Raw genomic sequence first — 13,647 nt, 5'->3', positions numbered from 1 at the left:
GATGCCACAACAAAGGTTAAAACATACACTCACTAATCCTAAACAAACAACTGTATTTGCTTAAAATATAGTGTAAGATGCTCGTGAAAGAAAGATATGCAGCTTTTCAAGTGATAAAAAGGGCAAATTCCAAGTTCACATTAAAACTGTTGGAATAGGCCACATGGACTACAAACAAACTACAACGTGGCGACAAAAGTGATGACGAGCCCCTAACTGGGCAACTCTGTTAGCAAAATCTAGCCCCAGTTTCCGACCTCTGACTCACACATTAAGTGACGTGAATGACGCGGAATGATGATGTTTTCACTCGGAGAAAGGTTTTTCCGAAGCCCATGAACGCTAGGTTAGTGCCTTCATGGCACTTGGGAATGACAAGGACCGCCCCTGTGATTACTTTGTTTATCCCAGCAAGTGTTCATGTGCTTTGCCGTCGGAATCTGTGACAAACACGGATGCCACAACAAAGGTTAAAACATACACTCACTAATCCTAAATAAACAACTGTATTTGCTTAAAATATAGTGTAAGACGCTTGTGAAAGAAAGATATGCAGCTTTCAAGTGACAAAAATGGCAAATTCCAAGTTCACATTAAAACTGTTGGAATAGGCCACATGGACTACAAACAAACTACAACGTGGCGACAAAAGTGTTGACGAGCCCCTGACTGGGCAACTCTGTTAGCAAAATCTAGCCCCAGTTTCCGACCTCTGACTCATTACGTGACGTGAATGACGCGGAATGATGATGTTTTCACTGGGAAAATGTTTTTTTCCGGTGCCCATGAACGCTAGGTAAGTTCACCTGTCTGCTGTCATGTGACTGTCTCCACCCCTTTTCCCATATATGGTCTGCACTTCCTGTCTTGTCAGTTTCCCTCCGTTTCTGCTCACACCTGTTCCCCGTTATTGTCTCGTATGTATGTATGTATGTATGTAAGTAAGTAAATATCAAGTGTGTAGTTTAAGTAGCAGGTAAGAAAAATGAGGTTAAGAAAATCCTCCATTGAAATGCATCGGGTTAGTTTTGTAACGCAGTGTCTACTCATATCCCTTTAAGTCTTAAAGTTCACTAATATAAACACTACGGACTACAAAGAGTATTCTTTGTCTTTCTCTGCAAACAGGATGTTTTACATTCCTGTGTGATCAAGCTTCCTCATGCGTCCCTTAGTGCTTATCTAAACATCCTCAGATGCTCTGCTTGTATTTGGCCAGTTTACCTCACAAGGTAAAGTGCTGCTTGCATGACATCATGAATGATTATGGATACTGCTCGAGATTGTACTGTCGTTTACATTTGTTATATTGAGATCATCATTTACAGCAGGTGATGATATTCTCCCTCTGGTTTTGAAGAATTTACAATGAAGTTCACTGGAAGGGTTCTTCTACTGGCCATCCTTCTTCAGACCCAGACTGTGTGCTTTAAGATATGGCTCTTCTCAGAAAAACCTCGAACCACCACCCATCAGCAGATGACAGAGAGCTAGACGTTAGCTAGAATTCTAGACGTTTCAGCAGAGGCTTGCAGGACTTTGGCAAAGGCTGAGGGAAGGGACTTTGTGCTGCCGGTGAGACAGGGATCTGTAGTACTCGATGCACACCTACAGACATTTGATTGTTTTTTTCTCTTTCATGTGTCAGTGTCATGTATGTTGATGCTTTGAGGGGCAGCTGTGGCCTATACTGGTTAAGGAGTCAGACTTGTGGCCAAAGGGTGGCCGGTTTGATCACTGACTGGTAGGAAAAATTTAAATTGAACATGGCTGGGTGAATACCAATCTCCCATGTCCACAACCATGGCGGAGTTGCCCTTGAGTAAGGCGGAGTTCCACACTAACGCAGAAGTGCCTGCTTAGTACTCTGGGTTTGTGTGTGTTCACTAACCACTGTGCGTGTGTGTTCCCTAATCACTGTGCGTGTGTGATTGCGTGCGTTCACTAACCACTGTGCGTGTGTGTTTGTGTGTGTTAACTAACCATTAAAGGGTAAAATGCAGAAAGAAAAAAGTAAAAAAATTGGATTTTTTTTCCTCTTTAAAAAAAAAGACATTTTTCCCTCTTTTTTTAATTCTTCAGACAGGTCCACTTTCAGCTGAGTCCCTGGCAATGGCTTGTGCAGCCGCAGACTCTGCCAAACCCTTTCGGACTTCAATTAACACCATTCGATTTGGCAATGCTGCTACAGATGTTGTCTTCGTCCTCTCACCCGAGCGCCATTTTGACAATGAGCAGATTTTAAGAGGCCGTGAGCGCATCAAAACTGGTTTGGAGGCAGTGAAGGCAAACATTAGGTTGAAGAACTTTATTGCAGCCAGATGGACACTGGGAGAAACCCTACACACCTTACAAGTAATTTGGTCTTTTATGTTTTGTTTATTTTTAATAATAGAAATAGATAGTTCACAGTCATCAAACATGTTTTATTCTTTTAAAAATACTCTGTGGAAATGTCTTACAGGACTTTTACAGCCATAGTAACTGGATTGAGATGGGTAAAAGGGTTCCTTTCTCATCCTTAATCAAACCAGATGTCATAATAAGAAACATTGCAGGTAAACTGTTCAATATTTATTTTCAAGTGTTGTGCAGTGACTACACTGTTTTCCTCACCATTAATTGCAATCGACTCAGGATAGGTTTTCTCTGCCGGACAGTTTTTAAAGGAGATATGGTATCATGGTTAACTTGGCCAGACTTCTTATGCGTAAACAAACATGAGAGCTTGCAACTTCACATTATTTTCATTTACATACATTTCAGAGCAGGCCATCTGATGAGAGGGTACATATTTGATACTGGCGTATAAACAATAATAAAAATACAGGTCCCTTAATCTGAGATTGCTAGGCCCTGAAATGGAAACCATGGCTCTTTTTTAGATGAAAAAACCCCAACATGTGGAGAGTGTGATGGACAAAACTGTAATAACATCCTGCAAAGCATCCTGAATGACCAGCTGCTCACCACTGGATACTTTGGATTGACAAAACCAGACGGTAAAGCGCAAAGCTATGAAAGCAAAGTTTTGAAAACAAAACAAATGCCACTCACTCAGAACAAATGTAAAAAGTGTGTATTGTGTACACAGGTAAGTGCAGTCACGGAGACTTTCCTGATCTGAGTAGTTTACTTCCGCCAAAGGGCGGCATCAACAAAGACGACGAGGATTCGATACACGGTGGCCTCCATCCTGTGGCTGTGGAGGTAGCCACTGCTGCCACCAGAGAACTCCTGCAGGACATCAGGGGGGCTGCTGGGGATCAAGACTTCCTAAGGTACTGGGGTGTGTGTGTGGGGGAGGGGGGGTACACTTACCCTAAGTGACTTACAGTAGCCTATCATAGATAGATAGATAGATAGATACTTTATTGATCCCCAAGGGGAAATTCAAAATGAATTTATCATGTTGATACCTACAGTATGGTTGATACACATAAATCACCATACCGGGCACAAGCCCATGCTCTTGTTGTGGATCTGGCTGTGGTGCTTTTTCAGCAAAATGAGTGATATTTAGATTGTAATGAAAGAGACAACACACTAGACCCAACGGTGCTCTTAAGGCTGCTCTGTACTTCAGAAAAGTGCTTTTACTTGCAGCATTGGGATTATGAAACTATGACACTGTGAAGATGCTGACTCATCTTCTCTGTTTTAAGACACTATTTTAATTGAATGCCTTTTGTACATGCACCTGGCTATTAGCTGAGTAATTGTCTGCAGGTGTGAGTAATGAGTTAATTGGGCCACACCCATTTTGGTGCTCTTTAAAAGGGTCGGGGTGTTGGTGTGTGAGAGTCCAACTGATATTACTACTATATGCAAGTTATTGTGCGTTGTCCATTTTTAAACAGTTTGTTAAATTAAAGAAGACAGTTAGTTACACTTTACTTAAAGGACAATTCCGGCGCAAAATGAACCTAGGGGTTAATAACACATGTGTACCGAGTTCGACCGTTCGCTGGGATGTATTTTCATGCTAGTCGAATGTGACCAGTTTTATTGCAAACCGCTAATTAGCGTTTAACGCTAGCCTTCGGGGCACACGTACAGCAAAAAGAAATCGCTATTTCTATACCACTATACCACTAACAAGGCTCAAAATAGCACCACACTTACACAGTAGCATAATGAGGGTCTCTACATGTAAACCGAAGCATTGAGAACTTTAAGTAAGGACAAGATCCACCCACCACCCAGTACATGCTACATATGTGTTTGTAATAAATTGAGAGGGAAAGTGTGTGTGATCAATGAAATTTAATAAAGTAAGTAACATTTTGAATTTGTGCTTCTTTTCTGAAATACATTAGTACAAGGTTTTGATTTTTAGATAATTTATTCCAAGATGTTGATAATTGAACACTCAATATACATGGTCAAACTACTGGCTACTGAGTTCAACTAGGGGTATTGGATGTTACTGTTTAAAAAGCTTTATTAGTAATCCTTTGACATTCTTAACTTTTTAAAGCTTGAAATTCTGAACAAGTACTGTAACTCTTTGATTTGTTAGTGACATTGACTATATAGTACAAATGGGTGCCAGACGTAAAATGAGCTGGTCCGCATTTGGCCCAAATAAGGGCCGCAATCGCCACTATCGAATACTCATCTGGTCCGGATCTGGCCCAGATCATTATGATAAAGTGCACATTTGGCCCAAATAAGGGCCGCAATCGCCACTATCGAACACTTATCTGGTCCGGATCTGGCCCAGATCATGACGATAATTTGCACATTTGGCCCGGATCCGCCAAATAAAAAACACATCCGGTTCAGAGCCGTCCCGGAGCTGGGCCAGATCATGAAAACGGATGCGGAACGGTATTGGCCAAAGACACCGGCCCGGGTCCGTTTTACGGATCCGGCCCAGATCTGAAGGTGGATCTGGGCCGGATCCGGGCCAAATACATTTTGCTATCTGGGTAGGTTCATTTTGCGCCGGAATTGTCCTTTAACAGTATCGACATAAGAGTGACATGACACTGTCATGAACGTGTCATAAACAAGTCATAAACGTTTATCACATAATGCTTCTGTTATTAAGTGACATTCAGGTTTTGTCATAACAAGTTAGTTAGTGTCATGTCACTAGATACTGTCAAGTAAAGTGTTACCAGACAGTTTTCTATAATTATCTTGTCAGTTTTGAATCTTTTAAAAATGCAAGATGGTGGATATTCATTTTCACAGATACACATGGAAAGACAATGTTTTTAGGTTCATAATGTGTTTCTTTGTATTTTCTCAGTGTTATGACATGCTTAATTATAACAACATAATCAAGAGTACTGTTTTTTTTTTTTTCGTTTTTAAAAAATACATCACTGCATTGCTTTGCGGTATACACAGCAGGTACATTTTTATTTTCCCTCTGAAATAACCACCATGTTTCATTTTTCATCATCCTCATCACTGTGACAGGTTGATGGGAGTGACACGGTCCTCTTCTGTGCTGTGCTTTGTCATCGACACTACTGGGAGCATGAGTGATGACATTGAGGAGGTCAAAAGGGTGACCTTGAGCATCATAGACAGCACGAGGGGAACCCCAGACGAACCCCCTGCCTACATTCTGGTGCCATTCAATGATCCAGGTACCAACAACAGAATCCATTCAAATGTCCATTTTGACAGCATACAGACATAACTGGAGATTGTGGAGAACTTGACACTGAACCACTGAAAAAAAATTTCAGACTTTGGCCCTCTTATAAGGACAACGGATGCAGACATTTTCAAAGCGCAAGTCAACGCTCTCACAGCAACTGGAGGAGGAGACTTCCCTGAAATGAGCCTCTCAGGTCTACAGGTATGTGACCATAGAGACAGCAGGTAGGTAACCATAGAGACAGAATGGAAAGATACACACGTGGAATGTACATGTTGAATTGCTGACTGACTGTTGATCTGCTGATTGAAGGCATCCCATTATACAGTATCAGGTGTCATCAACATAGTATGAGGTTTATCTGACCGTGCTTCATTCCTTTCTGGTGGTTCTGTGGTTTCTGTGGTTACAGCTGGCTTTAACAGGTGCACCACCGTCATCCAAAATATTTCTTTTCACTGATGCAACGGCAAAAGATGATCACCTGAGGAGCACTGTTCTTGCACTAATTGAAAGCACTCAATCAGTGGTAGGTGTTATTTTTAATAGTTCAAATAGACATATATAACTCAATATTTTAATGTTTAACATGAAAAAAAAGCTACAAAACAAAACTACCTAAGTGTCCAATTCCACTGTAGTTGACATCTCTGTTCCACTCTCTCCAGGTAAACTTCATGCTGACAGGGACATTAAGTGGGGCCCGAAGACGCAGAACGCCCAATGACGACCAGCAGAACCAAAGACTGCGCTTCTTTGACCCGTCGTCCATTCAGCTCTACCAGGAGCTGGCCCTGGCGTCAGGAGGCCAGGCCATCCAAGTCACCAAGGAGGACCTGCCGCAGGCCACTAGCATTATCGAAGACTCCACTACTTCAGCTCTGGTAATGAACAAGAGGGCTGAACACTTCTACCACAGCATTCCTTCATTTCACATGGCCTTCGCACCTGGGGTTCCCTCTGATGAGAATTATTATGTTAGATTCTCAGAGCTGATGCCTCTTTTGCACCATTGTTGTTCCATTTTAATACATAGTTTGCATCCTGTTCTAAATGTCCAATTCTATCCACACTTATCAAAGTAAACATAGGTAGTGTCTTAATTAATGTTTTATCAACGGTTTGATTTACTAATTGAATTGACTACAGTGCCTCTGCATACCAGTGATTTTAGCTATTCTAGATGGGTTAAATCACCTCTTGCATCTGAATTCAGACATGGATCAAGGAATGGCACTCATGAGAAAAAGAGCGAAAACAGTATTTCCCATCTTCACTCTGGATTTAGATGACCATATTTAGTATTTCCCATCTTCACTCTGGGTTTAGATGACCATATTTAGTATTTCCCATCTTCACTCTGGGATTAGATGACCATATTTAGTATTTCCCATCTTCACTCTGGGTTTAGGTGACCATATTTAGTATTTCCCATCTTCACTCTGGGTTTAGATGACCATATTTAGTATTTCCCATCTTCACTCTGGATTAGGTGACCATATTTAGTATTTCCCATCTTCACTCTGGGTTTAGATGACCATATTTAGTATTTCCCATCTTCACTCTGGATTAGGTGACCATATTTAGTATTTCCCATCTTCACTCTGGGTTTAGATGACCATATTTAGTATTTCCCATCTTCACTCTGGATTAGGTGACCATATTTCAGGCTGTGAGGAACCCTGGTAAAGCTGAGAATTTCTCCTTCATTGTGGACGACTCTTTGAGAAAGTTGACAGTGTACATCACAGGCAGCTCGCCCATATTTACCATCATCAGCCCTACAGGTGAGCGGATAAAACTCTTTATACATGTTCTGCTTTTGAACTGTGCCATTTTTTCACTTAAAGACATTCTGTGCATCTAGTTTTTTTTTACCTTGATATTACAGCTTTGAAGTCATTTTGATGGTAGACATATACACTAACTTATCTTGTAGCAGGGAGAATGGTTGGCCTTCACTACTGTGTGTTATCCATCTACTGAGAACCAGCCTTATTCAGCCTTTACCACAATTTGCCTTATTCACCCGGCGGCCATTACGAGGCTGAGGGCTACACTTGTCATTACACCTCAGTCCAGCAGATGGTGGTGGTAATGCACTCTGTTTGCAAACTGCTGTGTACCCCTCTAGCTTACTAGAATGAAATCGTGTGATATTACCTTGTCAGTCAACATTGCTCTTTAAAGATTATCTTTGCCGGTTCCTATGTTTTGGTTTGTAAGCAAATCCACATGTACCATGTCCAGGGGAAAGGGTGCAAGCCATGGCATGAGTAGTATTTACAACAGTGGTGTATGATACAGGTGTGTATAATAACGTTGTGTACTGTATAATACAAATGCTGTACTGACAATAGAGGGTGCCCATTAGCACAAAATGAAATACAGTAAACAGTGAGTGAAAGTATTTAGACAGGCTAGTAGATAGATAGATAGATAGATAGATAGATAGATACTTTATTGATCCCCAAGGGGAAATTCAAGGTCTCAGTAGCATACAGACATCACACACAACATGCACTTACAGCAGAAAAAGTAAAATACATGCAAAAAACTCCACTGTACAATAGAAACAGTAGAAGATAAACATGATACTAAAATACTAAATACTAAATATACTATAAAAACGAAATCAAATACAACATATTAGTAGGTACTTTTCTGAGATGGTAATGAATTTTCTCACAGGTGTGACCCAGAATAATACTGAATCCTCCGGAGCTCTGGGAAGCATCCAGACGGCGGGGAATTTCAGGACTGTGCGTCTGAACACCACTGAGCAGGGAGGGGTGTGGGAGATCCGTGTGGACTCCACACAGGCCTACACCATCAAAGTGATAGGTTGGTATTGGTATCAAAAGGACACATCAAAGACGTCATGCTATAGGCCCAAAACCTGGACCTGTGGACCTGTTGGGCCGTGTGTGCTGGAGAAGTCTACAGTTCTATGCAAAGTGCCCATCGTAATGCTATGCTGTACTGCATTTTATCTTTGAACTGAATGGTTAAAGGATTTCATATTGAGGCATATACTGTATTAGTGTAACCTATGCCAATGCCATTCGTGAAGATAAAGCAGTTCTAGAGATAATATGGGCAGAAGCAATCTGTGTATACTGAGTATATTTTAAGCTCCAAATTAAAATACAAATGCAATGACACATTTGATATAATGATAAGAAAGTGGTCTGAAATAGTCATATTACAGAGATGGAATGTATCTACGTAATACAAATATCTTCTTATTTCCAGGTCAGAGTGGCATAGACTTCCTCTTTGACTTTGTGGAGATATTTATGGAACCGCAACCTGGATTTCAAATCTTATCAGGACGGCCATCTGCCAGTAAGACAACATGCAGTACATCACAGGCAAAAACAGTCTCTGTTTCCAGCCCAAAAGTACTGCTGGGACTTTTACTGAATCAATATTTCTCTTGTAGATAAGAATGCCACACTTCTTGTGACCGTAACGGGTGAGTCCGTAAGTCTCACTGGGGTCCAGTTGGTCCCAACGTCTGGTGCGCAGCCTGTCAACACAACAGTGGAAGACAGAGGCCAGGGCGACTACCTGGCGACTGTGGACAGACTACCCGAGGGCGAGTTTGCAGTTAGTGTCACAGGGCTAACCGGTGTAGCGTCCAGGACGTCACATAACCTGTTTCAGAGACAGACGTCTACTCAGCTAAGGACCTCTGGAGTCACAGTGACTGTGTCTGTGAGTCCATCCCTATACGATATGACTTTCAGATATATCTGTCTTCTTTAAGCAACTGGTACTGATCTCTGTTGCACATGGTCCCCCATAGGCACTGGTGAATGACTCTTGGGAGCCTGGCACAAACCTCACCATCCCCTTCACCATAGCCTCTAATGCCACTGGGTCTGGTAGCAGCTTCACCATCCAAGCGAGGAATGACCGCGGGTTCAGCTCTTCTTTCCCCAGCAGTGTGACCCTGGAGGCTGGAGGTCGTGGTGCGGGCACAGTGACCCTAACAGCTCCCTCGGACACAGCCTCAGGCACCGACGTCACGCTGACCATCGAGGCTGAGGCTCCCGGAGGCTCAGACTCCAACTATGCTGTTCAGCGCCTGACAGTCATTGCTAAGGTGATCTTTATTTTGCCCGCAAACGCAGTGTAACCAATAGTTTTTAGCTTTTAAACACATTTGTCTATAGATTTCGTCCTTTCACTGCGCTTAAATCAAGTCATTGTTTTTAACATTATACTTATAAAACTGAGAGTTTCATCAAAGGGTCATTTATTGGCTTCATCAGACTACATGCAATCTAAAGTGCAAGTACAGAAAAAAAATGTTTCAGGTGATCCCATCCTCAGTGCCACTTGCAAAATCAGAGTTCACAGAATATATAGGAAATGACATCATTCACAGGGTAGGTGGCAGATTCAAATGGACCAATCACTATTCATGTTCACAAACAATCAATCAACAAGCACCTGAGAAAACAATGTGTATTTCCCCTTCACTTTAGCTTGCATGTAATCTGGTTAACCCAATAAATCATCTTTGGATGAAACTCTCTTCTTTTTAGAAGTATACTTTTTGAGTGCAATCTACGGTCTTGCTTTGGTATTTTGTTTGGAGCCCAGGCATCAACACAAACGACAGCCACTGTGAAAGGACAGATTCTTTCTTTGGACATCTTATTTATTTCAACAGGACGTACACCAATTCTTGAGTGAATTTGTATTAATCTCTTTCAGACGACCGACATATTGTCTCCCACATGTGAAGTGGTTAGCGTTAACGCTAATTGCACTGGGAACTGTACTCTTCTCTCCTGGGAACTCTCCGCAAACCTGACGGATGGCAACGGAACGGGCATCGCGAGAATCACAGTCCGCCAGGGCAGCGGTACCCTCAACACCACCGTGGTGACAGGAGTGGACGGACTGAACGTGACCCTGGCCACTTACAGGGCCTCGTGCTGCTCCGAGGAAGTGGAGCTGGTGGCAGTGGACGCGGTGGGGAATGTGGGCGTCTGCTCCAGATCCATCAGAGCCGCGAGTAGCACAGCGGAGCCTCCGACTACAGCCCCAGTTGCAACTACTATGGCCCCAACAACGGCCCCAACTACCTTAATGCACACTGAAAGCATGACATCGCAGACTACTGCAGCTAACATCACTTCTGGTGGGCAGAGCTCTCTGGCTTCACCTCTCTCATTCTGGTTCAGCCTGATTCCTTTCTCCCTTATAAACATTTTAACACACTAGGCAACACTGCAAAAGCCTTCTCTTGTGTCTAGAACTGACTCATGCTACAAATTAGTAATTGTTTAATTAGTTAATACTAATTTCAATATAAAAAAGGCATTTATATCAAAGAACAGTGAATCTGTGTACATTTACATGCTATTAAGTGGGAAAGATCCACAACTTAAAGGTGATTTAAGCAATGTCACATGGTTTCTGAGCTAAAAACATTTTTTGTCACATACAGCAAACATCTCCTTACAATCCCACTAGCACCCTGTCCCCTGAATACACTATACATAAAAATGTGGTCTCTTTAGACAGCCCAGGCTCCAAAAACGGCAACAAAAACAGTCTGGTGCAGCCTGGACCTATGTCACCAGACTAGACAGCAATATAGGCTATAAATTGAATGTATAACAATAAAGGTGGTAGGCAATGGAAACAATCAATGAGGCAAGAGGGCTCAATCTTACACATTTATTATACAAAATTAATAAATAACATTGGTCAATTCAACATAACACAGTTTAAAAGTACACTGCATGCAATAACAAGCCAATACAGCAGTCAGCAATACCGCCACCAGCCACCAGCAGCGCCAGGTACCCCACAGCAGTTCCCACAGTCCCAGCAGTCAGTACAGCAGCAGCAACAAGCAGCAAGCGAGCAGACCCAGCAGCTTCCGTGTGGGCCTAGCCAAGCCTCGTCAAGCAGCCCCCTGCACAATACCGCCACAATAGTCCTCCACTGATCGTAGGGTACTCAGTCCTCCACCTCGATCACCAAAGGTGACGTAGTCTCTCTGATCACCGGGTGCAGACCAAATCTGCCACCCGGAATATATATTGTGTGGGTTGTAGTGCCAATTCGTAGAGCTACTCGGTGCTTCGCTAGCTTCTGTGTCCAGCTGTGTAGGCTACCTCTGGCTCGGCCACTGTGGCTGGTGCAGTCTTTACCCGACAAGATTCCCCTGGCTGAGCTTGTTGACCCTGCAAATATAGGGAGACAAACATTCCCACACACACCTGTTTCCCCTCATTGAATTAAGCAGCCCCGTTCTGATAGGTTGAATAGTTGAGTCTTTGAGTTCGTTCAGTCAGTTCATGGGATTGATTTGGAAAACACCCGTCAAGGGATAATCAAGGTTCACACGTGAAGGCAAAGCAAAATCATGACAGCACACAAGACCAGTGATCACAAAAATCAAACAAATGCATTAAGACACGTCAAACGTGAATAAATTCCATTTTGCACAACGTGACACCTAGCCTGGATATATCCAGACTCTCGTATGTACATTTCATTTGTACAGAGAGTCTGGCCACTTTCCATTGCCAAGCGTTAACTTCCTTGAAGGCGAGTATTCTGTTGAATTTAAAAACTATTGGATCTGCCCAGAGCCACTCTGGATCTGCCATAACCAATCGCTAACATTTGGTCGTGACGCATGTCTGGCTCAGACTAGCGCAAAACCTTAACGTCATCGTTCTCAGTGACTCCCTCTGTTCGCTGATTGGACCTGCAGATTTTTGTAGGAGAAAACCTGCGAATATACCGTAGACCCAGACGACGTAGGCCTGAAGGAAAATTAAAATTGAGTGGAAGTACGTATGAGGGCGGACTCAGGCTAGCCTGGACCATGAAACATAACAAACCTTTCCAGCCATTCACTGACGAGATGTGCATTCAGGAGAGTCTCAATTGCACGGGAGGGAGGGGCAAGCTAGCTTTCTGTTTAGTTGAATGTCAACAGAAGTGACGTAACCTAACATTGCTTAGAGCGCCTTTAATGTATGTCAAATCTGTTAAACTTCCAATAAACTCATGTGTCATGGTGGTTAAGAGCTGTTTTTCTTGTATAACTGCAAAGCATGTGATCAATGAAGATAAGGTCTGTAATAGTTAGATGGTACATTTAATAACTAAACACAATATAGCTATAGTCTTGTTAGCAGAAAGCTAATTCAACTTCAAGTGATCGTAGGCAGCACAGCTTACTATTATAGGGGAGACCGGGGCTGGTTGTCTCACGGGTTGGTTGTCACATTGCTTATTCCAGGCACACTAGGTGGCGCTGTGGTAAAATTTTGATATCAAACTGTTACCCTTTGATAGCTTACTCATTTGCACTAGGAATTTTGCTGAGCAGACACACAGCATTGAGGTGAGGAGACCATTTTTAAATTTCATGGGTCAGAGTAAATTTTCATGCTGGTGTTGTTTTTGTATTGAGAGCTTGTAGGATATTAGTAGTTCAAAAACAAAACACTCATTAAAAAGCCAAAGGTATAGCTTTATTTTTAGTCATATTTTAGCTATCAAGTTAAAGCCATGTGGCAGCTAGGTTAACATCTTTGTCAAGAGGTCAGTTGGGGGTGGTTGTCACATAGCTTGTGGGGTTGGTTGTCACATGTGTTTGTTGTCACTGTGACACAGTTGTCACTGTGTTTGCAACTTTGTTTGCAACTTACATGATAATAAAGAGGTTTTAGCACTGAAAATGATTTCATTTTATTTCTCAACACAGTAGACAATTCAAGTAACTGATCACCTCCTTTAATACCATTGTTTAAACATAAGGGGCATTGATGAAAACTATCATAGGGGTAGTATTCATATTAAAACTTATTTGCAGCGTTGGCCCCGGCTGTGGCACGACTGGCTGGGGCACCTGCACGGAACTGTGGTGTTAAAATCCACATTAAATAATACAAACTCAAAAGAAGTCCGTACCCCATGGATGTATACTGCAGATGATGGCTTTAATGCACTCCGGAGCATTGGTGAAGCAAACAAGTGAAAGC

The 13,647-nt window shown here is 42.4% G+C and overlaps 1 protein-coding gene and 1 long non-coding RNA gene across 2 annotated transcripts; both read left to right on the top strand.

Annotated features, from left to right (window-relative positions):
• The first annotated feature begins 957 nt into the window (after positions 1-957).
• On the top strand, positions 958-1,485 carry LOC143122096 (uncharacterized). Its single transcript, XR_012986592.1, has 3 exons — positions 958-976; positions 1,176-1,232; positions 1,361-1,485. It is a non-coding gene; the product is annotated as an uncharacterized LOC143122096 (long non-coding RNA).
• Positions 1,486-1,511: 26 nt separating this feature from the next.
• Positions 1,512-12,680, top strand: LOC143122095 (von Willebrand factor A domain-containing protein 7-like). The gene is made up of 15 exons (XM_076282897.1): positions 1,512-1,575; positions 2,083-2,355; positions 2,465-2,558; positions 2,886-3,002; positions 3,095-3,281; positions 5,434-5,606; positions 5,709-5,821; positions 6,033-6,149; positions 6,289-6,504; positions 7,275-7,407; positions 8,312-8,464; positions 8,876-8,968; positions 9,066-9,340; positions 9,432-9,731; positions 10,349-12,680. The coding sequence occupies exons 2-15, from the start codon at positions 2,113-2,115 to the stop codon at positions 10,859-10,861; spliced, it is 2,727 nt and encodes a 908-aa protein (XP_076139012.1). The 5' UTR covers positions 1,512-1,575; positions 2,083-2,112; the 3' UTR covers positions 10,862-12,680.
• Positions 12,681-13,647: the final 967 nt, after the last annotated feature.

This window comes from Alosa pseudoharengus, unplaced genomic scaffold (assembly GCF_046254945.1).
Source record: "Alosa pseudoharengus isolate Yale_2024_CS ecotype anadromous, Long Island Sound unplaced genomic scaffold, YU_APseudo_1.1 YU_APseudo_1.1_scf_13, whole genome shotgun sequence".
NCBI classification, from domain to species: domain Eukaryota; kingdom Metazoa; phylum Chordata; class Actinopteri; order Clupeiformes; family Clupeidae; genus Alosa; species Alosa pseudoharengus.
The sequence above is the reverse complement of the archived record's forward strand: the minus strand, read 5'-3'. Positions and strand labels throughout refer to the sequence as shown.